We start from the raw sequence: 26,682 nt of genomic DNA, 5'->3' as shown, positions 1-26,682 counted from the left end.
TCCTCTCTCTCTCTCTCTCTCTCTCTCTCTCTCTCTCTGTCTTCTTTCCTCTCCCTCTCTGCCTGTCTTCTTTCCTCTCACTCTCTCTCTTTCCTCTCCCTCTCTCTCTCTGTCTTCTTTCCTCTCCCTCTCTCTCTCTGTCTTCTTTCCTCTCCCTCTCTCTTTCCTCTCCCTCTCTCTCTGTCTTCTTTCCTCTCCCTCTCTCTTTCCTCTCCCTCTCTCTCTCTGTCTGTCTTCTTTCCTCTCCCTCTCTCTCTCTGTCTGCCTGTCTTCTTTCCTCTCCCTCTCTCTCTCTGTCTGCCTGTCTTCTTTCCTCTCCCTCTCTCTCTCTGTCTGCCTGTCTTCTTTCCTCTCCCTCTCTCTCTCTGTCTGCCTGTCTTCTTTCCTCTCCCTCTCTCTGTCTGCCTGTCTTCTTTCCTCTCCCTCTCTCTCTCTGCCTGTCTTCTTTCCTCTCTCTCTCTCTCTCTCTCTCTCTCTCTCTCTGTCTTCTTTCCTCTCCCTCTCTGCCTGTCTTCTTTCCTCTCACTCTCTCTCTTTCCTCTCCCTCTCTCTCTCTGTCTTCTTTCCTCTCCCTCTCTCTTTCCTCTCCCTCTCTCTGTCTGCCTGTCTTCTTTCCTCTCTCTCTCTCTGTGTCTGTCTTCTTTCCTCTCCCTCTCTGTCTGCCTGTCTTCTTTCCTCTCACTCTCTCTTTCCTCTCCCTCTCTCTCTCTGTCTTCTTTCCTCTCCCTCTCTCTCTCTGTCTTCTTTCCTCTCCCTCTCTCTTTCCTCTCCCTCTCTCTCTGTCTTCTTTCCTCTCCCTCTCTCTTTCCTCTCCCTCTCTCTCTCTGTCTGTCTTCTTTCCTCTCCCTCTCTCTCTCTGTCTGCCTGTCTTCTTTCCTCTCCCTCTCTGTCTGCCTGTCTTCTTTCCTCTCCCTCTCTCTGTCTGCCTGTCTTTTCCTCTCTCTCTCTCTCTCTCTGTCTGTCTTCTTTCCTCTCCCTCTCTGCCTGTCTTCTTTCCTCTCACTCTCTCTCTTTCCTCTCCCTCTCTCTCTCTGTCTTCTTTCCTCTCCCTCTCTCTTTCCTCTCCCTCTCTCTGTCTGCCTGTCTTCTTTCCTCTCTCTCTCTGTGTCTGTCTTCTTTCCTCTCCCTCTCTGTCTGCCTGTCTTCTTTCCTCTCTCTCTTTCCTCTCCCTCTCTCTCTCTTTCTTTCCTCTCTCCCTCTCTCTCTCTGTGTCTTCTTTCCTCTCCCTCTCTCTCTCTGTCTGTCTTCTTTCCTCTCTCTCTCTCTCGCTTTCTTTCCTCTCCCTCTCTCTCGCTTTCTTTCCTCTCCCTCTCTCCGTCTTCTTTCCTCTCCCTCTGTCTGTCTTCTTTCCTCTCCCTCTGTCTGTCTTCTTTCCTCTCCCTCTCTCTGTCTGCCTGTCTTTTCCTCTCTCTCTCTCTCTCTCTGTCTGTCTTCTTTCCTCTCCCTCTCTGCCTGTCTTCTTTCCTCTCACTCTCTCTCTTTCCTCTCCCTCTCTCTCTCTGTCTTCTTTCCTCTCCCTCTGTCTGTCTTCTTTCCTCTCCCTCTGTCTGTCTTCTTTCCTCTCCCTCTCTCTGTCTTCTTTCCTCTCCCTCTGTCTGTCTTCTTTCCTCTCCCTCTGTCTGTCTTCTTTCCTCTCCCTCTGTCTGTCTTCTTTCCTCTCCCTCTGTCTGTCTTCTTTACTCTCTGTCTTCTTTCCTCTCTCTCTCTCTCTCTCTGTCTGTCTTCTTTCCTCTCCCTCTGTCTGTCTTCTTTCCTCTCCCTCTGTCTGTCTTCTTTCCTCTCCCTCTCTCCGTCTTCTTTCCTCTCCCTCTGTCTGTCTTCTTTCCTCTCCCTCTGTCTGTCTTCTTTCCTCTCCCTCTGTCTGTCTTCTTTTCTCTCTGTCTTCTTTCCTCTCCCTCTGTCTGTCTTCTTTCCTCTCCCTCTGTCTGTCTTCTTTCCTCTCCCTCTGTCTGTCTTCTTTCCTCTCCTCTGTCTGTCTTCTTTTCTCTCTTCTTCTTCTTTCCTCTCCTCTGTCTGTCTTCTTTCCTCTCCTCTGTCTGTCTTCTTTCCTCTCCCTCTGTCTGTCTTCTTTCCTCTCTGTCTTCTTTCCTCTCTCTCTCTCTCCCTCTGTCTGTCTTCTTTCCTCTCCCTCTGTCTGTCTTCTTTCCTCTCCCTCTGTCTGTCTTCTTTCCTCTCCCTCTGTCTGTCTTCTTTTCTCTCTGTCTTCTTTCCTCTCTCTCTCTCTCTCTCTCTGTCTGTCTTCTTTCCTCTCCCTCTGTCTGTCTTCTTTCCTCTCCCTCTGTCTGTCTTCTTTCCTCTCTCTCTCTCTCTGTCTGTCTTCTTTCCTCTCCCTCTGTCTGTCTTCTTTCCTCTCCCTCTGTCTGTCTTCTTTCCTCTCCCTCTGTCTGTCTTCTTTCCTCTCCCTCTGTCTGTCTTCTTTTCTCTCTGTCTTCTTTCCTCTCTCTCTCTCTCTCTCTCTCTCTCCCTCTGTCTGTCTTCTTTCCTCTCCCTCTGTCTGTCTTCTTTCCTCTCCCTCTGTCTGTCTTCTTTCCTCTCCCTCTGTCTGTCTTCTTTCCTCTCCCTCTGTCTGTCTTCTTTCCTCTCCCTCTGTCTGTCTTCTTTCCTCTCCCTCTGTCTGTCTTCTTTCCTCTCCCTCTGTCTGTCTTCTTTTCTCTCTGTCTTCTTTCCTCTCTCTCTCTCTCTCTCTGTCTGTCTTCTTTCCTCTCCCTCTGTCTGTCTTCTTTCCTCTCCCTCTGTCTGTCTTCTTTCCTCTCCCTCTGTCTGTCTTCTTTCCTCTCTCTCTCTCTCTGTCTGTCTTCTTTCCTCTCCCTCTGTCTGTCTTCTTTCCTCTCCCTCTGTCTGTCTTCTTTCCTCTCCCTCTGTCTGTCTTCTTTCCTCTCCCTCTGTCTGTCTTCTTTCCTCTCCCTCTGTCTGTCTTCTTTCCTCTCCCTCTGTCTGTCTTCTTTTCTCTGTCTTCTTTCCTCTCCCTCTCTCATCTATCTATCTATCTATGCTGACATAAATGCCCAGTCACCTTCCCAAAGTCTGACTTGTTCTCTTAAATGACTAACTGTGCAAGTGCGTGTATACTAGGACAGTCACACCACTGTATGAACTCATTCATTTATGAATACATGGATGATATTTATAATAAGGCTTCATGTCATCAGACGTACCAAAATATTAACTGTGCAAAACCAGATGCACATTTAACAGAGGCAGTAACACCCCTCCCTCCTTAGGTATACATGTCTTACATGTACAGTTCATCTAAAAAAATAACCTAATAAAATAGATGGTAATTGAATATAAAATGGTTAAATAAATAAATAGCAATATTTGGAAAATAGCTATGTAGAATTTAATGAGCACGAAGGGTGTTTTGGAAATTGGTCTATTGGTCTTTAGAAATAGACTGCAGGCATTTCGCACAACAGCAAGAAGCAACAAACAAAAATGATGCAACAGCTCACTCTTTAGAATTATAATATAAAGACATATCAAGGACTTAAAAAAGGCATAACTCTGTAGCACTAATACTTTATAGGAAACATCAGGCTTGGCTCAATCTTATGTGCTAACCACATAAGAAATAATTCCATGTTCATTTTGGCAGAGAGGTGGTGCAGAAACAGTGTCCTGTATTCATGGAAAATACTCCTGACGGATCTGTGAGTGATCTGAAAATAGATTTTCTGATTAAGCTTTAATGAGCTCAGAAGCTTTTGGGACATCTATGAAAGTGACTTCTGGCAAGGAGAAGAAAAGTCTTGCAAGATGTGTATGAGTGCATCTGCTGGGAAATGGCGTCCTTGTGCTGTGCAATAGAAAAACCACAATCTGAACTCTTACTTTCAACTAAAAAATGCATAAATACACATTTACGTGTGATAATATTACTTAAGGATACGAGGATGAGTTGAGTTTCGATGAGGATACATTTTGATTTTTACTACAAAGTCAATCTGCACAAGGGAGTTTGCCAAACTATGAAAAAGTAAATGTAAATAAGGTTTGAACTGAATGGCATTGAGGCCGACATCCCGCGCTTCAAAATGGACTTTTTCACTTTTTTAAGGATTCTGTTTATTTACATGATTCATCATCCAAAACTCACCGAATCACAGAATTCCTCACACTCTCCAGGACTCTATAGACCTCTAGTCTTAATGACAGTTCAGCAGAACATTTTATACTCAGGGCATCCCAACAACAAAAAACAACAACAAGAAGACATCATAATGTACCCAAGAAAAGAGTGCTCTAATAAAATTTGTTATGGCTTGCATTTGAAAGTGGTTTCTTGAGGTCCTGTCCACTAATAGTATACATTTTTATTTGAGTTTGAGTGCATGTACAATATAACTGAGCACACTGTTATTCTATCTGTCTGTATGTGTGTTTGTGTGTGTGTGTGTCTGTCTGTCTGCTCCCTTTAATCTACTCTCCAGACCTTTCAGAAATGTCAATCCTCTTGTGAGAATCTTCACTCCATCTCCGAATACAACCTTAAAAACAACATGCTGAAAATAAATAAATAGCACTATTGTGTTTCTAGGGAGACATAATATTTGTATGGTTGCATGGGCTGTTGAGTGCCTGAAGGTGGAAATTCAACTGGCTAGGAGAGAAAACCTATAAAGAGAGAAACAGGTTAAAATTTCACTGATGACTTATCCACAGGCCTGCTTATACAATAAACCTTGTGTGGGTTTCATACAATCAGATTCATTGGAACAGTTTTACATTAGCATTTACACCCACCAGCAACTTTAATAGAAACATTTTTTATGAGAAACACCTTGTAGATATACACACTGAGACTATGGCCCATGCACTATTTGTATTAGACATCCTCCAGAACAGACTGCTGAGCCCTCCTTTATGACACAGGCCTGGCAAAACAGTCAAAACAACTACTAAGTAAAATAGATTTAGCATTAGGATTAGGATGGTGTATACACACCATCAGATGGTTACTCCTAACATGAAGAAATGGAAGTTTGATAGTGACCATGCCAAACTTCAGCTTCTGTTTTAAGGTCATCCATGACCATGCGAAACGTCATCGGATGGAGTAGCCAAACAATTAAATCAATCAAATAGACCAATCCATTACAGATTTCTAATTCCCCACCCCTCTAACCCTTTACTCATCACTTCCTGGAAAACAAGCACGATTCTCATTACTTCTAAGCATACACACACTACTCATTACTTCAAAATAATTTTTTGAAAAAAAATAAAATAAATAAATAAATAATAAAATCGGCAAGGTGGGAAAAAGATGGAGCGATAGACAGATAAAGAGAGGGGGAATAAGAAAAATGGCAGGGACAGAGAAAAGAGAGGGAGGGCTACTGGGAGAGAGAGAGAGAGAGAGAGCGCCTTCAAAGACACTAAACATACATGATGCTAATGGTGGGGTGTACATAATTACACTGTGTACTCCCTAAACCAAATTACACTGGACATTCTCAGCAGTGAGATGAAGCCCCTCTCTCAACAGCTCTCTTCAACTGCACACCATGTGTAAGGGAATTATACAATATATGCGTTTCTTCATTCTCATTGTTCATGCAATAACTGTGTGGATACTAAGGAGAAACGATAAAGAGAACCAAACATGCATGGACATACAGGGCTTAGTGTGAAAAAGGGTTCTTAATGCAAATCAACTCAAGAATATTATTGGTTTCGGGGATGGAATACAATTTTGATTTCTAGATTAAACGTAACTGCAATTTAAAGGCCCGGCACCATGTTTTTTAAATCTGTGAAAAATATTTCTGCAAGAATGTTATATGTTCCAGTTTCCTTTTAATTTTCCCCTAAAATTAAAAGGAGTTTATTAAAGTTTCTTTTTTCTCTGTTGCCTGTCATCATTCTGCTATGTGCCTGCAAAATGCCGCAAAGTAAAAGTATGTGGGCGTAGACTACAGCGGATTGATTGACAGCCTCAGTGTCAAACGTAACCACCCTAGTCAGTATGGAGCAGGCTGGAAAACAGATTGCATCAAAACAGCTTTATTTTCCACCTGAAGCGCCTTAAGTGTTTAAATAGAGACTAATCAAATGCTCTGATTATATTAGAGGATGCCACAGTTCATATTTTAAGCATGAATTTAGAGTGGTATCATCTGTGCATTTATTACATATTGATCATGTTTACTTTAAAGCTACTAAACAACATTAGCCAGCATGAGCTAGCTGATATTCTGCTGGTTAACCAGGTCTAGTTAACAGACTTTGATTATACACGGCAGGAGCTAAACATGTATATTGGCAGTTTTAAAAAATGTCAGTATATGGCATTATATAACATTATAAAAATAAATTTGTAGATGAGCTAAATTACATAAATTAAGAAAATGTTAGCCTGCACTAGCATTTTCTTCCATTCTCATTGCTTGCTACATTAATGAATAAAGTGTCCATTTAAAACAATCACTGGGACAAATCCGGAGCTGAACAGAGCCCAATTTTCAAATTAAACTGTAGTAAAATGCCTGCTACAAACTTGTATTTAGTGTCCCTTCAACTACAGAAAGAAATTTGAGCCATTTTGATTTGGTCTCATTTTCCTGAATAAAATAAAAAGAGTAACACCTTTCTCCCACTTGTATGCAAAAAGTGAGCATTTGAATGCATGTGCCATCTCTGTTACTGGAGTAGAGCCATGCAGATTGAGTGAAGGTTTTCACTGAGTGATTGAATATTTTCACATGAATATGTAATATAAGGCAGCTTATGATTCACTAGTCAATTAGTGTAATGTATGACTTCAACAATTATAACAACTAAATCGTAATTCCTAAGCAAAAGCTAGGGGTCAGTATAAAAAAAAATGTAGAGGTTATTTTATTCACTCTGCAATGGCCAATTAATGCTAAACTAAAGCAGAGGCATGAAGACAATCGCATACTTCCTGCTAATGTAATATTTTGAATAAGGAAGAAGCATCCTCTGCAGGGTTAGCGTTAACCCTAACCCTAATTCTGTGCAGGGCCTTTGATGTGTTTTCTACATAAACACTGGTGCTCATCAGCTAATCATCAGTTTCACAAGGTGCATCAGTGTATTGCAGGAGGAACAAAAGCTTCACCCTGCAATCCCTTAAAGCTGCTGTAGGTAACCTGTATAAAAATAACTCATATTTAAAATAAACAAACAAACAAATAAAATCAGGCCTCACCTACTGATCCTAATGCCACCTGCAACAATCCGCCAGGCCAGAATCAACACAAGCAATCAGAGCCAGAGTGAGGAGGAGTGTCATCGTATAAAAACAACCAATCAGAACCGGGGAAGAGTGTCCGACAGAGTGTCAGTTACTGCTCGTGCATGCACATGCCCTCACTCAGTCAGTGAGCGACTTCAGGAACTTTGCAAACGCAATGACAGGCAGACAACCACCATCTCTCCTTTACCAACAACAGCTTACAGGACAAACACAAGCAAACAGATGATGACATGAAGGAAAGAAAGATGGAAAGAATGAATTAGACTTTGTAACAAGGATAAGTACTGGTGTGGCTTTTAGACGTGCAAGGAGCTACAAGACCCGAGAGGATTCAAAGCCGATGCAGCAGAGTTAGATACATTTCTGCTTGATAATTGATTTATTGTTCATCTGATTTTTTTTAATCAACTACAAAGCTAATACAGTAATGGTTAGAGTAACACTCTACAGCACAGTTCTCATCTTACTCTGATGTTGCAGTAGGACTAGGATTACATTATTTTCAATACTAAGGGTTCTGGTTAGTGTTGTTTTATTGGAAAGTTACTGAAATCATCTTTATGAAGTGCCCCCACAGTAGCGTCAGTTTTGTGCATGTCCTGATATTTATGTTTGCCTCTCTCAGTGGGTTTTTTTTGCTTATTTAGTACTATACATGACAGTTCTGTTATCAAACATGCATCTAAGCACTGATAAGTGCGTGCTCACTCTTTTTACTGACAGTTATCGGTGTAAGTTACTTTTCAAGTCTTAAAGATTTATTCTGTTGGATAGCAATGTTGACATTTCATAACGTGCACAGCAGCCTCCTGGAGGCGGGACTGGATCACAGTGGAGAGGAAGGGTGAGGGGCAGGGCCTGGTAATTGTGCTCGTTCAAGTTTTCGAGCTCTTCTCGGTCCTACTGACTGCAGCTCTAATGTATTAAGCCTGATAGAAGAGCTGAGTATATATGTATTCTTAGCTACACAAGCATATTACAGAAATTAATGAACAGTGTTCATATAAGATGACATACTAAGTGAGAAGCACTGTAAAAAGCAGTAAAAAGCAGCAAGTGTGTTTATCACATTTGTCGTACCATGAACATCAAGGGGCTTGTCAGATCAACGGATAAGATCCAGAACATCTTATACAAGAACAAGTATGATCAGAGAACAAGTATAGGATCAATAAGACTATGCCAAAAGACCTGCTCTCTGGACATGCTCTCATCATCTTGGTGGACATCGGTCTCTCCCTCTCGATCTCTGTGACCGTGTACATACACTCATCTTCAGGAATTTACAAAGAGAGAAAGAATCTGAGTAATTTTGTGAACCAACTGACCAAGGCTTGTCCAGGACACCAGCAAAACAGGCACATTTATACAAAGTGACTACAGAGGACCACCTAGTAGACAGACTGGCATTTTGGATGGTCATCTTCATACTTCATTTACATCCCCTGAATGGCACTGCAGTCACCCTCAAGCCAACCACACAGAGTTGGTATCTCAGAGTCGGAATCCCCCTCGGCAAACCGGACCTCTGCAATGGTTCATGGCTGTAGTTGGATAAGTATTTTCAGAGCACCTATCGTTTCCATTATGCCCTAAAAGGAGAAGTATCCATGGCCCTGGTCAATCCTCATATTACACATTAGAAGATTAATCAGAAGTAATTTACTCAGATGTTTTGATATAGTTGCAAATAGGCTCATCTTATAATATATTCTTGAAAAGAAAAAGAAACTTGGAGGAAATATTAGTAATGTAGTGCCCTAATGATTTATAAGCACTACCTAATGCAGGGGAGCCAACCCGAGTTCCATGGAATCTCAAAGGCTACCCCAAAAGCACAGCTTGGCTCGTGGGCTGCTCCTGCTGATGTCCTGTTTCATTTTATCGTTTCCATTTGCAGATGACAGTCACCAGTGGTCCCCCCCTCCCCCACTCCTCACTCGCTTGCATTTTCTCCCTCATTCCCACTCGGAAAGAGCAGAAAGATCTCCAAACAATACACAGCCTCAGTTCTTGTCTGCTGATGTCAGTGATGTTCCTTAACTGTTTAAACAGAATTTCTACCTACTTGTAAACAATATGTCCACCTAATTATAAACACTCTCTCTACCGACTTACCAAATGCAAGTAATTAAATATGGTCTTACTAAAAACCCTATCCCTAACTAAAAAGTGTGTGTGTGTGTGTGTGTGTGTGTGTGTGTGTGTGTGTGTGTGCATGCGCGCGCTTGAGAGTGTGGGGAATGTGAATCATATTTTCACACACTGATAGAAAGGGTATGAAATTACTGAACTAAACTCAGAACTATTTCAGCAGAATACAGACATGCAAAACACAGTCACACAGAATCCAGACACACAGAATAGTCACACCTGTAGAGAATAGCCTGTAGAGAAAATACACACTACAGCCTTTAGAGAGAACACACAGTATAGCCTGTAGAGAAAATACACACTACAGCCTTTAGAGAGAAAACACAGTATAGCCTGTAGAGAAAATACACACTACAGCCTTTAGAGAGAAAACACAGTATAGTCTGTAGAGAAAATACACACTACAGCCTTTAGAGAGAACACACAGTATAGCCTGTAGAGAAAATACACACTACAGCCTTTAGAGAGAAAACACAGTATAGCCTGTAGAGAAAATACACACTACAGCCTTTAGAGAGAAAACACAGTATAGCCTGTAGAGAAAATACACACTACAGCCTTTAGAGAGAAAACACAGTATAGCCTGTAGAGAAAATACACACTACAGCCTTTAGAGAGAACACACAGTATAGCCTGTAGAGAAAATACACACTACAGCCTTTAGAGAGAAAACACAGTATAGTCTGTAGAGAAAATACACACTACAGCCTTTAGAGAGAACACACAGTATAGCCTGTAGAGAAAATACACACTACAGCCTTTAGAGAGAAAACACAGTATAGTCTGTAGAGAAAATACACACTACAGCCTTTAGAGAGAACACACAGTATAGCCTGTAGAGAAAATACACACTACAGCCTTTAGAGAGAAAACACAGTATAGCCTGTAGAGAAAATACACACTACAGCCTTTAGAGAGAAAACACACTGCAACTACAGTGCTGCCAAGTTCTCCTCAGAAAAGCCTGACATTTGGGAGTGATCTAGTGCTAATGTCAAAATCAGGCATCTAAACAGAAGCACAAAGGTTTGCTTCTGAAGCACAAAGGGTTTTGTAGAAATTTTACCACATCCTAAATTAAATAGTTCTCAATTACCTGAAAACTAGTAATATTTTGGCCAAGACCACTTTATAACGTTATACATTTCAAGAGAATACCTCACACTTTATGGTCATTTGATAAGACTGTCAGCAGAATGGTTTGTTATCTGTTAATACAGAGAATAAACAAAATATTTCATGTAGCTATACTGCCAATACGATGAGATATTTAAAGGATATATTTAATAGAAAAATATACTGCTATCATGAGGTTATGGGATATGTGAAATATTTTTAGAAATGTTGGCTCCATCTCATCGGCTAAGGTTATTCATTTCAATTCATTATTTGAACACTAATATGCTTGTAATTGAAATGAATGCCTGTAAGTGATTATAATCAGCTCCAAAATATGTTTGCTTAAAAGAAATGTATAATTATTTATGTATGTTTGTTTATTGTTACTATACTTAAGCGACCAAATTCAACTCACTGACCTCAGGAGCCACAACAATGCTTACACTACATGGTTCATATACTCACAGAACACAGTATACAGGCTTTCAGTACACCTGTAAAAGGACAGCTCTTCTAAAGGAGCATATTATGAAATATTTTCGCAAAGAGCAGTGGAACCCCAGTCAACTCAATATTTACATTCCCAGTAAGGCCTGTAGCTGAACACCTGGCAGCCACATGCGCAGCTGTGGCGGCGGTCCCTCACAATCCAACCACAAACCAGCCACTAACCCTCCGTCCATCAACACGTTCCCACTTCCCAAATCCGAGCAAGAAAAGCAGTTGAAACGGACATTGTCTGAACCACCCAGACCTGTGTCATTCTCTTATGTGTTGATTATCTGATCACAGGGTTAGTGTTAAAATTACCATAATACTGAGGCTCACTTCTTTCACGAAGACTTCACAAGACAGAGTGTGTGCAAGGAGATGAACAGATGTTTTATGAAAATGTGTGATCATGTCCCTGCCGTCTTGCTTTGGAAACGTGTGTAGTTGGGATGTGGCACAAGCCCCCCCCCCCCCGCCCTGTTACCGGATGTGGGGAAAAACATCCAAAAGATTCTAAAATAAGAACGGGAAGGAAACAGGGGGCGGAGTGGGAGCAACAAGCTAACGGGGAGAACTAGAGTGGGAGTGAGAAAGGAATGTTCTTTTCTCTTCTTCCCCCACACCACCTTCAAACAATTATTGAGAGGAATTCAACATCACAGATATTCACTGTTTAAATAGGAGGTTACATATCGTCAGCACATCAGTTTAATGATGGCTCCAGACGCATCCACCCATGACAGGTCTGACAATGTCTATACAGAACAAGTTTTTCTTTTCGATGAGTCAACAAGTCAGCAAGCCTGAGCTAAGGTGCAAGAACAAAACACTTATGTATCAGCAACTCCACTGACTGCTACTGCTCACTGCAGTACAAGGCTCTGCAGTGCACCTGCATGCAATTCAGTCATCATATGTTTTCACCCTGAGTGACCTGCATATATTTATCAGTATGACTTGACTGCAAATCAAGTTCCATGGGAAATGACCCCATAATATTGGTGTTGTTAGCACCTGCTCTATCAGGTGACCTACATGAGCATGAAGTACCTGGGAATGACCTGCACTGGGGGAAGGATAAGATGAATAGTTTGTTTTCTGCTGCACAGTTGGTTGTTAGGGCTTGACATTTTGATGCTAAAGTTAACCCAATCTAAAAATATTGTGGTTACCACTTTCATTAATTTGTGTGTGCTTAATAATTAAAAAAACAACGACTGCTTGGCCAAACAGTAGGTTTTGTTTAATTATGTTGTTAGGTCCAGCTAAACACAGTGTGTGTCTGTAAAAAGACATGGGCCATCATTTACAGAGTCAAAACATGAAACAGCTGTTGCACAGACTTAAAAGAACAGATTAGGTAATGAGAAAAATACCAACTTTTCTGAGACTGGAAATTTTAGGGGTCACAGAGTTTTTGAAACATCTTCATAATCCTGTATCTACATAAGCCTATATTTCTCATTTTTATGACATTTACCATTAATCTCTTCACCCAGTATTGAACATACTAGCCATATTTTCATCAGCATTCTGCAGGAAACATGACAGCTTTGTGATGGAAATGCCTTTTGTAATGATGGAATTGCCTCCAAAAAATAATTGGTTTTATTTTTACATTTCTGGTATTTTGTATATATCAGATATTTCATGTATATTTCGGGTATTTCAGATATATTGCAAATGGTATTGTCCATTTTTTCTTTGGCTTTGCTTGATTTTGCACAAACTGTTGGTTGGGATGCATATATATAAAATGTTTTGTTGCTAGATTATCTTAGTGAGTGGTGGTAAAAATTTGCATACAACATTAAATATAAATTGAGACAGAAGGTTCACACTGGTGTTTGAGATAAGGTAGTTAACAGCTATGATATTTATTGAAACAAAACAAGGCTATTCATGTTTGGAATATGTGATGGTATATTGTCAACAATCAAGAGCCTTGTAATTCCTGTAATTTCTACACAGACATGGTTAAACTCAAACAAAACATTGAGATTGTAGCGTGGATCATTTAACCTGAAGATCATGAATTACTGGTTTAAACTATGAAAGGTTCTTGTACAATGCACAGTAAAGCTACCACTCTGCGACAAGCCTATTTTTCCTGCTGTGGATTTTTTCATTGTTTGTTTTTTCTGGAAGCGGTGGCGCAGGATGAAAATTCTACCACATGACAGATGTCAGATAAAGTCAAACATAAAAAATGGTTCTGGTGATGCTCTTTAATATAGTGGATATGCTGATATAGTGGACGGAAACAACATTTATTAGTAATACGTGTTATAGATCATGTATGCTGAAGTTAAAATGTCTGGAGTGGCAGAGCAGTAGCAATGTAACATGTTTACACTGTGTTTACATTATGGATTACTCAGACCAATGGTTTTTAACGCAGTCTGCATTTGTGTGTGTAAAGAAATCTTAATATAATGTGATACATATGTAAGTCGCTCTGGAAAAGAGTCTCTGCCGAATGCTGAAAATGTAAACGTAAGGAATCCAGAGGCAACGGATTAAGAAGCGCCAGTCTCTATTTTTGAGAAATCAGTGAAGAAGAAAGTAAGAAAACAGATATATTAGATTGTAACAGAGAAAATGCATTTAAACTAGAATTTTGAAAAAGGTAGGGTTCAAAGATGGGACACAACCAAGCCTACTACACACAAAAATCCGAAACAGAATACAGAGAAATCCAAGTCCAAGAGTCCTGCTCATCTGTGGTGCAGGATGCGAGAGGAATGGGGGACTGTTACCGAGAGCGTGAGACTGACTGGACGGAGGGTGGAGTGAGAGAGAGGTTAAACGGCAGAGTGTCTGTGTGTCCAGGGAGGGCAGGAGGCACCAGAGCAGAGGCAACACAGTCACCTCACAACACATACATGCAGCCCTCAACTTGCTACTTCCTTCTGTCTCTCAACAGAATGGTTTTTAAGTCAGAACACCTATGGAATATCCAGCATCAGAGAGTTTCTGCATGGTGCAGTATAAGCGTGTTTCCACAGTCCAGTCAGTGTAGTTCTCTTCAGTAGAGAAATTATGAGAAAAACAATAAGAAGGACTAATAAAACAATAACAGTATACAGAGTGACATGAATAAAACAGATACATGAGAAAATTATATAGATTGTGGGTTAATGACATGATGTGCATATTTTTGCGTTTGAGTTCATTATTTCCTTTTAAAAGAAATCATGTATTACTTTGGTGTGAATACATTTTCAGTACATTCTATTTTTTCTTTTCCTGACATCTGAACAAAACTCTTATAGACCTGATAGAGGGAATATGGTCAATGTAGATTTACAGCAACCCAAAGAATCCTCAACACCACAGAAAGGAACAAGCAGTAACATGAAATGGCAAAGAAAGCAAAGTTTCAGAGAAAAATGCACAAAATAAAAGAAATAGCTGCCAAAATATAATCTGAACAAAAGGCAAAAAAAAAAAAAAAAACCACTCTAGCCTTGTTACTGAAACCTTTATAGTGTAAAATGGAACAATTTGTTGATAGCTGTTTTTGAAACAGTTTTTGGGTGTCAAATATATATTTACACTTATGATAAATACAGGTCTGGATCTCAAGTTAAGTGTTTAATACTGTTAAGATCTTAGGTTCAAATGGTAGTGGCATTATACCATTTGTAAAATTCATTTTCTTTTTACCCAAAAAGTGTTTTTTCTTCTTCTTCTTTTTTTAATGCCATGGCTCAGTGACATTCAAGTATGAACTATGTTTCCAGTCCTGCCACATTTGACTAAGCTGGACCATAAATTTAAATTTAAAATATCCATTGTGAGGTAGACACTTGCTTATGAATTTTGGATCACTGTGTTGTTGCCTGACCCAACTCCTCATCAGCTGCAACTCAGATGACCTGACAGTCTTGAAAATTTCACTGATGCACAGTAGGATTTATGGTTCCCTCAATGTGTCCAGGCACTGATGCAGCAAAGCAAAACGTTGTGCAACATGTTTACAGCGGTTAAAGTTGCAGTGATTTTGGAAAGTAGTCATGAAGATAACTTTAGAGTCTGAGGGGTGATGGCTAAATGAATGTTAATTTGCAATATAATTGTGGACTTAGATAGCTTTGGTCATGTTTAGGCTACTAGCTAGCTAGGAAACTAACTGCTGCTTTTGTGGAAAATTCATGAAATTGATTTTGAATTTACCTTTGTTTCACAAAAAAAAAAAGAAGAAAAAAAAAAAAGATTTATTTATTAAAGTCTGTGTGTGTGAAAGTAAGCTAGTATAGTATAGACAAATGGATATGTTTTGGCCATACTGAATACTGTTCTGAGCCTTTTCTGGTTTTTTTGCCATATTTTGGTTATAACTGTAACGCTCATTTTTCATTTGCACACATGAAGCGTGACATACTGATACTCCATGAAGCTTGCTATGTAATATAAAGTAATTATTCAGTCATTTATTTCAGTCCCTCAAGATTTGGTGAAAGTTGAGTAACAGCACACTTTTACTCAGTAAACACAGTGTACAAAATTTCATTTTCGATATTTATTACAAATCTCTATGCTACTTTGGTTCACAAAACCAGTGAAATATATGAACAAATACTTTAGTAAACTTATTTCAAACACCAAAAAAGAGTAAAGGTTATGTTTTCACATGAAACATTTTTAAAATTGGACCTCATATTTTTTAGCGTTATGGCCATATTACTTCTTTATGCAGTGCCCCAAGTCAAATGGTACCTCATTAGGAAGAGAGCGGAAATTGGTCTGAACATTTTGATATGAAACATGTGGGTATTATGATACAAGTAAGAAGCTTTAAAGTGAGTTTAAGAAAAATGCAAAAACAGCATGGGTTAAATGTTGTTCTTAGGTTCTCGGTCACTTCCCAGATGATTATACGTTTAATTCTTGGGGAGCTTTTGTTTGGGCATTTTGGTGGGGGGTGGTTGCTTAAATGAAAGAAGTGCCAAATTTGTGTGACAATTTTCTTTAAAATCAGACCAAATGTAATACGAATATGTAATGTGCTCAAATTCAAGAATTCAGACAGTGGGTACACTAGGTATAAATACACACACTCACTAACCATATAACAGGACTGCCTGAATTTTGAAATAGCATTTTGAAAATAAAGATCCCATCAGAAACCTAAAGTGTTACCAAATTCCACATTAAACGAGGTTTGTGCTAGTGTGTAGTAACCATTACCATGCCAGGTTCCCAGGAACAGACTGTGAATTAAAATCACAAACAGCTCAACAACTCTAAAACAAAATAAGCACCTAGTGGTGGGAGATGGATATGATCTACAGTTGAATCATGATAAATCTTTCCTTGATAAGATTGATAAAAGTTTATTGAATTCTGTTGCCTAAAGCTTGTTTCCATTTCCCGTCTAAATGGCGCTGCCAACGGAACAAGCCAGATCGCGCAGCGCACCATCAGGCTACACGTTAATTTGCATGCTCAGCTGGGAAGATGGGAAGTGAAGAGAGCCCGGACAGAGCATTCTTCCCTCAATGATCGTTCCAAAGAAAGGCCACACCACTTCTATCATATGGAAGTGGTTCGGAGATCTTAAGTCTGACCAAGCGCAGTTAAGCCCAAAATGCAAAATATGCTGCCTTGCAGTGCAGACAAAGTCAGGAAACACTACCAATTTGCTTTACCATTTGAAAAAGTACCATCCAGCAAAGTACAAAGTGAGTGTGAACATATGTTCAAGTGTTGATAGCCATCCGCTAAGCAGTGGCACTAGCCAGCCATCAAACAGTGGAGTTTGTCCTAAACGTAGTCAACTGTGACAACTTGTATCACCATTACCCCATATGAAAAAAATGAAAGACACCAGAAAATAAAAGCAGTCACCAATTTCAAGGCTAACGATATATGACACCAATTAGCACAGTGAAGGGTTCAAAAACCTTGTGAAAGTACTTGATTCAAAGTATCAACTACCCCAGACTGCAATGTGGCTTTTTTTTTTTTGATGAAGGTCAGTCAAAACTGAAAGCAGAGTTAAAGCTTATGAGAAACTTTGCTACTACAGCTGACGTGGTCAAGTCGGACATTAGAACCGTACATGAGCCTTACCGTGCAGTACATCGATGAGGAGAATTAGCAAAACAGATGCAAATGGCATTTATCCCCGACGACCACACGGCAGAATTATTCTCCCAGCTGCTTGGGGCCTTAGAGGACCGACAGGTCTGCATCACTATGGAGCGAACATTGTTAAGGCAGTCTCACTTAAAAAGTGGACTCATCTGCAGTGCTTTGGACACAGGCTGCACCTAGCAATTGGTATGTTCTAAGTAATTGTGTATTTTAATGATATTATGTACAAAATGAGCATGTTGTGGTATAGCTACTGATGTTCTAGTTCACCTTATATAGTAGCCGACATTCACAGAAGGGGGGGGGGGGACTAATCTTTTTTTTAAAGGGGTGGAATTTTGAGATGTGACAAATTTATCCATACATCGCACCTTGCAAAATATTTAAAGTCAAATTTTAACTAAATCAGACTATGATTTGAACTTAAGCAGCAGAAAAGTGTAATTTTATTCATTTTATTATGCAAAAAACATACATTCATAATATATTTATAGATTACATAAGTAGATATTTTGTGGGTAATTTTCCCTCTGTACTTAAAGGGGAAAAAAAATGTTGAGGAGCATTTTTGTTCTTCGCTCCTAGGTATTTTGGATACTGAGCACATTACATGATATTGTATTTATGAGTTAAAGCTACATTAATGACCAACACAACTAATCACAGGAATATATTGTGCATTTTGACCTGTAGAGAGAGATGGGAGAGACAGCAGAATTCAATGCACCATAGGTGTGTATGTAAGAAGGTGGTCAGGGCCTTCTCTTTCTCATGAAAAATCAGAAGTCTTGGGCAGCTTCTCAAGAGGAGCTCAATCTGCCCAAGCACAAAGTCATCACAGAACCACCCACCAGGCGGCGCTCATCAGATAATGATTGGAGGAATATTAGAGCAAGAGAAAGCTATTGCAAAAGTCCTGTCTACTGATAAAAACACCTAGTTTCCACCTGGCAAGAAGTGGAAATCCTAGAGTCTGTCCTCAAGGCTCTGAATCCACTAGGGAGCTTCACTCTCTGGAGAGACATGTTAGTGTATCCTATGTGAAGCCTGTGTTGTACCTCCTCAATGAGGAATTCCTGAAACCAGAAGCTGAGGACTCAGACCTCACAAAGCGAATCAAGACTACGGTCATCAGCTATTTGAACAAAAATATGATGAAGCTGCCACTGATGACCTTCTGGACAGAGACCGAGGCTCAAGCAGTGATTCTAAGACCCAATACATGAAAAAGATGACAAAACTGATGCCATAAAAGCGAGAACTGTGGCTGAAACGGTGCAAGGACGCAGAAACCTAGAAGCTGATAGCACTTTAAAATCCAGTCCAGGAGCTGAGGGAGGAGATTGTAGACTGCAGCTAAAAAGCAGAAAAAAGCAGACAGTGGCAAGCTGCTGAAGCTGAACTGAATAATTACCTGTCGTCATCCTGGTGCTGACGACGACACCAATACTTTGGCATGGTGGAAGATTCACTCAAACATTTCCAAAAGTGAGCCTCTTAGCTAAATGTTACCTCTGCATGCCTGCTACAAGTTCTCCATCAGAACGTGTTTTTAGCACAAGAGCCAACATTGTGACATGCAGAAGAGCATCTACAAAGCCAGAGGCTGTGGACAGATGAGTTCATGACAAGAAACCTGTAAACCACGAGCTGAGTGTAGCATATGAGGATATACATTATACAGAGCTCCCCCCCCCTTCACTGACCTACCTCAGTATCACACCTACTACAAAAGATATTTATTGCAAGAAGAATGCTAGTTTTTTCCAACTAACAGTTCAGAACTTTGTATTGAGTGATTCTTTTTTTCTTGTTAATTTATCTTGTTACTTTTTCTACTTGTTTAAATGCTTGAGATGTTTATGCCTTAATAATGTTTTCATGACTCAGGTCACAGATAACAGATTTTTTTTTTTATGGTAGGAAAATTGCGTGCCTGTACAAAGAAGAGGAAAATTACCACAACAAGTGACTTTGAGCCCAGAGGTTCAAAGATGGGGGGAGCACAAGGAGCAAAGTGTGGGATAAGAGAGGGGAAACGAGGTCTCAGAGTGTGGCGCTCCTTTGGAGGGCTCTGGGAGTGTGGCGCTCCTTTGGAGGGCTCTGGGAGTATGGCGCTCCTTTGGAGGGCTCTGGGAGTGTGGCGCTCCTTTGGAGGGCTCTGGGAGTGTGGCGCTCCTTTGGAGGGCTCTGGGAGTGTGGCGCTCCTTTGGAGGGCTCTGGGAGTATGGCGCTCCTTTGGAGGGCTCTGGGAGTGTGGCGCTCCTTTGGAGGGCTCTGGGAGTGTGGCGCTCCTTTGGAGGGCTCTGGGAGTATGGCGCTCCTTTGGAGGGCTCTGGGAGTGTGGCGCTCCTTTGGAGGGCTCTGGGAGTGTGGCGCTCCTTTGGAGGGCTCTGGGAGTATGGTACTCCTTTGGAGGGCTCTGGGAGTGTGAGAGCACAGGGCCTGGGAACAGAACTCTGTTTGGTCTGGCTGTGAGAAAAACCCTGAACTGTAATGTAAACAGTGCTGAACTTGGATTCAGTCAGAAAGGCCCCAATTTGACCTGACATTCCCACCCAGAGATCTGCTTCTTACATCAGGAGTCCACTCTTCTTGTTTCCTGGCAAAGGACTTGGATTCCTTGGGAGACTAGGGCGTGTTTTAAGTCCCTCAAATTATATTCTACCTTATAGCCCCCAAGCCAAGTCTGTTGTCACCCAACCTTTTCAAAATGACTGAAAGACGACCAAAAGATATTTTGTGTTGCTAAATTAACTGACATGAATGCTAAATATATAAAAGGGCTAATGGTTTCTGCTGGTGCATGATAGCCTGCTACAGAACAACAATCACAAACAGCAAAAATCTACAACAATTATTTAATAATGCTCCTTATCAAACTGACTACAAATGCACTATTGCATAGGTTTATTGTAGTTTGTTGTGCAAATGTGAAGGTTAATAAGGAACTCGCACTGTTTTCTCTGAACTGAGATTCAGAGATTCCATCAGGCATGTGTGAACACACACTCACCTGAAGACGGAGGTTCCCACAAGGGTCAAATTTCAGGCAAGTCCTACAAAGCATACTGCTTGTCAAAAGACAGAGCAGGCCAAACATTTTTCTTTACTTCCTCACTTTTTTCCAACCCTCTTTCCTTCTCCTTAGTCAAGCAGGAAAACAGCCCACCAGAGCCCAGCGTCTGCAAGTTATATGGAGCATGAACAGATAACAGGTTGTTCTCTAATGCACCAACCCTTCAGCTGGGTCCTTTCAACCCTGCAGCAATCACAACTTCATACAGGCCTTATAGCTCGAGAGGCAACACTTCTCAGCTCATTCAAAGGCTTAAGTAATGACAATGTCCACACAATCCTTAACTTTCTGCACAGTCTGATCATGAACTAAAGCCTAACCTAGAATGTGAAGAATAAATATTTGAACATCTATATTGTTCTGAGCTCAGTTTCACCTAAATGAGAGACCAGTGCAGTGACAGGACTTGACCTTTTTAAGACCAGACTTTAGCACATTTCTGTCTCCACAGCCCTGTCTCACTGGCCACTAAAGCATAAGACTTACTGGCGCCTCTGACACATTAATATCACGGATGCAGCACTACTGGGTCCTTTTGATTAAACTCTCATAATAAATGACAGCATAATTTTGTGAATACAAGCAGCACATGAACTATAAATGACAATACTATAATAATAGCCTCCGGTTCAACATATTATTAACAGGAACTAAATGCACACAAAAAATGTGCAAAATACACAAGTGTTTGTGTATTTACCTCTTTTGCATTCTCAATAGCATGTACCAAAGGTAACTGTGGCAGAGTTGAAAGTCTTGGAATCTAGAATAGCTACCAGATGTCCATGGGATAAATCCAGGCTCTTGAAACAACTGGTATTCAAGTCAAGCCACATGCAAGATGAAACAGAAACTAGTGATGCTCCAGCTCAGACAAGGCAGCCAGACTACCCACTGATTGCTTCCATTGTATGGAGTTAGACGATACTGCCCTTTTATCTGAGATCAGTTTCATCATTCCACTCACAACTGTTAAGGGGAGGATTTTTAGTGAAACCTGGCCCTAGATCAGACTGGCAACATCTCAAAAATGGAGCCATTATGTTGTGCTAATGTAAGCAGGGGATGTAAATGCAGAATAGTTTCTGTGCTCTTCAAAGCCTCAGTCATCTCCCAGCCTGTGAATAAAACATGAGGCAAACACACAGCAGCTCACAGAGACGCTTTGGGAGAGTCTGCACACATGAGACTGGAACAGCTTTGATTCCAGGAGAGTGAACAACCCTGCTGGAGTTTTCCATCATTCCCATTCCTTAGACAACCCCCTAACACACACACACACACACACACACATACACACACACCTTTCTCATCTTAAACCTTTTCATGCTTCAATCTATGCTTTCCACTAAGGCAGAAACATTTAGGGTGGATATGTTTAGGGCGGATACTTATAGGGCAGACAAATTTGTAAAAAATACTTCCAGAGTAGTTCTAGAAGGTATAAACTGAAGAATAAATGCAAACACTTCTTATGGGTCTTTGCAGGAAAAGAGCATGTTTCTGGGGCAGATTAAAAATGAACGTGCATGTTTCTAGGGCAGATTAAAAGTGATTTTCAGGCACCAAACCAACACAGGAACACAGAATCCGCTGCTTGCGGTTACTAAAGGAACAGGAATTCTGGCAGTCTTCCAAGGCTGAGGGGTGCTTCATTCCAGGCTAATGTTATTCCAGAGGCAGCAGTGGGAGTGCTGTTAGGAAACACTAAGTTGGTTCTGGGATAACTGCTTCAGACCAAAGTATAGTATTTAGGATCGATGACGAGTCAAAATCAAGAGACTCCACCAAATGCTTAGGCCTTTCCCCGCTCACGCCTTCCACATCCAAACATCTGATAGCAGTAACATTTTTGTCCCACCTGACATCTATAGGTGTTCCCACAACAAAAAAGCCATTATAACAAAATATTATAAAAATCTTTATGATGCCACGACAGATAAGTCTGACTGTGACTCTGCCTATAGATGCCTCTCTGAGCCTTATCTGTTTATCAAGTTTTGTATGAGCAAACATAACAGAACTACCAATCTTGTTCCATGGCAGTGTTCTACATGCTTCTCCCTTTACCCAGATCTGTCACTACCTGAAATTAGGAAATAACACAATCACCTTCATGCCCAGAGCACTTAATCACTGGGTGGCCTCCAACAACTGTGTTTCCAAGGCCTGTTTGGCTTAAGCACAGCCAGGAAATGCATTCAATCACTCTAAGCATTTATGTGCATAGGTTAGGGTCATGTATGTGCACAAGTTAGGGTTAGGGTCTTTTATGTACCTAGCAAATGCTTCACTGATTTAGGGTAACATTATTCAAGATGGTGATGTGTGATATTGACCATGGTAAGCATAGACAGCATGGAATGAACAGCAAAGCCATTTGTTCTCCTGTTTGCTGAACTGCAAAATCCTGAGTTCAGTGCTTGTGTCTTTCAGAACAGCTGTACTGCAGTACACGGCTATACGTGACGTGCTGAACATCTCTGACTTTACAGTGTAAAGGTTCTTACAGACAAACATATTTGATTGATGTTTTAAAATGTATCAACAAGGAAAACAATGAGACAAGAGCACACAAGCACCACGCTGTCCTATTCTTCTCAAATTATTCTACACACACACAGGCATCGTAGAGTGGTGGTTCGTCAGTATGCGATAAGAACACACACGATCTTTAGTGCAGGGTTATTAAATGTACTTAGTAAAACTTACAGCAATCCGTGTAGAAAGTTTCGATTCTGCATCTGATGAAATGCGAGGTTTCTGTTCTCCGTTCACCCTGCTGTACTCCAAGGCATGCTGAGTGCCGGATCTGGTCCCTTTGGTCTTCCTGTTTCCAGGTCCCTGCTGCACGATGCTCAGGAGCTGAAGGGTGGCCTCGCGCTCCCGGTCCGAGGTCTCCGCCTGACCGCGTCGGTAGCGCGTTTCACAGGTGGAGTGATGACGTCGGCACAGCTCTATCCGAGCGCGCAGACGCTCGACTATGGCGGTGTGCAGCTGCGGGACGACCGAGCCCCGCGGAGCGGACGCCGTCCCAGCCGCTCCCGCCGGCACAGCTCCTACCGAACCGACGCCCAACATTTGAGAAAAGCCAGCAGCTGTGGCGCGCGCCGGAGCCGCTTCTCCCATTCCCATGCGCGTAATTCCTCGTTTACGTGTGAAGTTTAAAGCTCCTTCTGCGCAGAACGTAGACCATTTCAAGCGGAGATTTAAACATACAAACCGTCAAATACTCTCACTGACTGGGACGTTTCAATAATACACGATAACTGGCAAAATAAGATTTTAAAAGTTTACATTCTCAATTTGCTAGCTAGTGAAATCACGTATCATAGTTCCTAACAGTTAGATAGCTTGCCAAAAGTGCAGAGCGTGCTATTTCAGTTTAATGCAAGGTGTAGTTTAAAATTTTAAACCGATTCATTTTTACGCTGCACGCATAGTCATAAAATGTGCACAAAAACAGAAATACCGTGACAAAGTTGACTGCTCGTTCGTGTAATTTAGCAGTAGTCTAACGTTCTCCACGTCCGGTTACAAACCCAACGCCGAGCCTCGAGCCCCGGCCACCTCTGACGTTGGTCGGTGTGTTCGCCGCTCGGTCTGTTTACTCCACAAACTCAACAGTGACGCGCGGACGGGCGGCCTCTTCTCACGTTCAGTTCGTCGTCGGTAGTCTGACCGCGTGCGGCACACCGGAGAGCATGATTACCGACAGAAAGCTTTCACGCGCAGTCCAACCCAGACACAAGGAAAGCACGAGATTTAACTGTCATTTTGCAGGCTCTAGCGGTACTACCGGAGAACTGCACGGAAAAGCAATAGCGACTGGTGCTAAACTCCGCAAGATGTACGTTTTGACGCAATTTATTTTGCAGATGCACCAGACATTATGCATTAAGATTGTTCTATTTTGATTTAAACATGTTAGATATTAATTGAACTTTGACACATACCCTTGTCTTCGGCAGTACAGGAAATAAGCGATGAACAATAGGTGTACTAAAGATTAGGGATACACAGGGCGTGACGTCTTAAATTGATTTTTGTTGTTTTTAATCTACACTTTCCTAGCACATTGGTTATTTTTGCAATTACTACCACCATCAACAAAACCTAACCAACCATAGCGGCTTCATTAAGTTTTTTTTTTACTTATCACGGTGTCCGTAGTGCCCCCTGCTGACGTCAAAGTGTAGCGCAAGCAAAACGATGACTAGTAGGAATACAGTAGTGTTGTTTCTTTTACGTGTGTTAAGAGGTATAGGCATATCTCAAATTGTATAAATAATAATAGTCATTTATGTTCTATTCTAATAGGGTCAAAGATAAAGCTACAGTAGCTATTGTGTTTTCACCTCATGCACATCCCAAAACATAGGATGTGAAATCAATACCTAATTGACCCACGTGCTTAAAACATGGCCACATCTTCAGACCACTTGCTACGGCAAAGTCTCTGAAAAAATTTGTGCGTATCTATAACTGAGTAACAACGTAGTCAGCACTGACTGGCAAAAGTGAACAAAAGAATATTTGTCGAACAGGGAGATGTTTTGTAGGACCGATTGAGTAATGGCTGTCTGCCAGTAGAGGGCAGTGATGATGTTCGGCTCTAGGCTATCACAGGGAGCGGCCAGCCCATTGGCACATTCCTTGGTGTTCTATCCCAAGATTTTATTGGCTTAATAAATCAACTCTAAACTCTTTAAAAAAAATATTAAGAAATAAAAACATTTCGCTTTTAGTTGTATTAGTTTTTATGTAACATTTAAAATGATTTATTTAAATAAATGAATAGTGAGACGTTTAGATTGTCACGTCTATTATCTCAACTACAGTAGATATGTTACAGTATAGTGTTAGATGTAGTACAACGTATACAATCCTAAGTTGTGGTATTATTTCCATTTATAAGACAATGAAACCTTTAGCTTGCACTGCAGTTTATTTTTGTCAACATATCGAGTATATAACATCACGGAATAACAAAATGTTTTTGTGCATCCCAAACGTACCACATTTTTACTGGCTTTACTTGGCATATTGCTTCACAAAATCAAGACATATAGCATAAATTAATGTTAGTAGAGCCACACATTGTCATTCTTGCACATTTTTGGTGAACACACATAATAAATTAATAAATTAATTCACAAGCAGTAGAATAGAAATGCTTTACAGTAGAAATAATATAAGGTGTACATTACTTAAAAGTGAATTGAGTCAAACGAACTTTTTTAGAATGGTCAACAAGTCTTTCAGTACACTATAGCACACTCTACTACAACACAGATATTCAGTTCACTTACAAGTACTCTCCCAGGACAAGACATTAGGTTGGATTTTCATTATAGACAAAGGTATGGAGATGACCAATTTCAGTCATTCAGTCGTTCAGCAGAATCACAGATCAACCATCAAGAATGATACCAGTGCAACGATACTATAGAAAGTTATCCCCAAAAGTTATTACCAAAGTTTAGAACATAAACTTTACAAGTGTGTAGAATGGTAATCCTTACTGACAAAATGTTTTGATCTATACACAAGTGTGAGGAGCTGAAACCATCAGAAACCATCAGAATATTCAACAAGTACGAATAATTCTAACAAATAATAAATAGAAAATGGCTTGTGAATATCATGATTACATAACAAAATGTTCAAAAACATAAATGATGTTTCAAGACATTACCTGTTCTTAAACAGCAACACAAATATATTTTGGAGGTCCCAGCCTACCATTAAAAATGAAACCTGACTAAAATAACATTTTTCTATACTGACTGTTTACGTTATATGTAACTATAGATATTGACTGTAGTCAAAGCACAAAAAAGAAAATCACTAATAAAACTTGAAGACTTTTTATGACAGTAATTTTAAAATAGGAACTGCATGCAGGGTTTCTAAAGAAAATGTAAAACAAATAGAATGCAAATAAGTTTCCAAAGAGGATGCATTGTAATACTAATACAGGAATTATAAATAATTGGCACCATGTCTTCATTCTCTTGCAATTCTGTAACGCAAGTCCTGACAAGTGATCACCTCTTCCACACTGCCGTAAATACGCAAACTGTAACTGCAATTATGAAGGTTTCCAATCTTGAGTCCACCCTAAAAATTAAACAAACACATGTGAACCTGAACTAACTTACCTGTATAATGAAGCATTTTTATAGTTAGTGGTTATTTGGAGAATTTCACAGTAGCAAACCACCAACACATGCTCCTTAATAGGAGATAGTCTTAATGTCCTAGTATGTAAAGCATTAGTTGCCAATTTCCACGGAGCTGCACAATAAACGCTGAGAATGAACAGAGTGAACTGAGATTGAACTGAATATTAACTGAGAGTGAGAAGCAGGTTGTTGTAAGGCATTACCGATGGCTCAGTATCATTCAGCATGGCTCTCATGACTCTGCAAACAGGAAATACTGGAAATGTATTTGTACCTGCATCTCCCAAAGAAAATAAAGGTATTCCTAAAGGAAGAAGTCCATAAAT

General features: G+C 40.5%; 2 protein-coding genes across 5 annotated transcripts in view; both read right to left on the bottom strand.

Moving 5' to 3' along the window:
* Positions 1–24,201, bottom strand: part of zmp:0000001236 (mastermind-like protein 2) — a 42,418-nt gene extending 18,217 nt beyond the window's left edge. The window contains exons 1-3 of one of the 3 annotated variants that reach the window (XM_027027671.2): positions 24,125–24,201; positions 23,641–23,890; positions 22,881–23,344 (exon numbers count right to left, since the gene is read on the bottom strand). In XM_027027671.2, the coding sequence (XP_026883472.2) occupies positions 22,881–23,303 (423 nt within the window). In that variant the 5' untranslated portion in view covers positions 23,304–23,344; positions 23,641–23,890; positions 24,125–24,201. Of the gene's footprint in view, positions 1–22,880; positions 23,345–23,640; positions 23,892–24,124 lie in introns of those variants that run through there. The other 2 variants (XM_027027673.2, XM_027027672.2) reach the window with 2 other exon arrangements.
* An 896-nt stretch (positions 24,202–25,097) lies between these two features.
* Positions 25,098–26,682, bottom strand: part of gab2 (GRB2-associated binding protein 2) — a 35,836-nt gene continuing 34,251 nt past the window's right edge. Inside the window, exons 10-11 of one of the 2 annotated variants that reach the window (XM_035534385.1) lie at positions 26,560–26,660; positions 25,098–26,291 (exon numbers count right to left, since the gene is read on the bottom strand). The gene's annotated coding sequence lies outside the window, so the exon portion shown is untranslated. Of the gene's footprint in view, positions 26,661–26,682 lie in introns of both variants that reach the window. The other variant, XM_035534384.1, reaches the window with a different exon arrangement.

Source organism: Electrophorus electricus, chromosome 15 (genome assembly GCF_013358815.1).
Source record: "Electrophorus electricus isolate fEleEle1 chromosome 15, fEleEle1.pri, whole genome shotgun sequence".
NCBI lineage: Eukaryota > Metazoa > Chordata > Actinopteri > Gymnotiformes > Gymnotidae > Electrophorus > Electrophorus electricus.
Note: the sequence above shows the minus strand (reverse complement) of the source record. Positions and strands in the feature narration are given on the sequence as shown.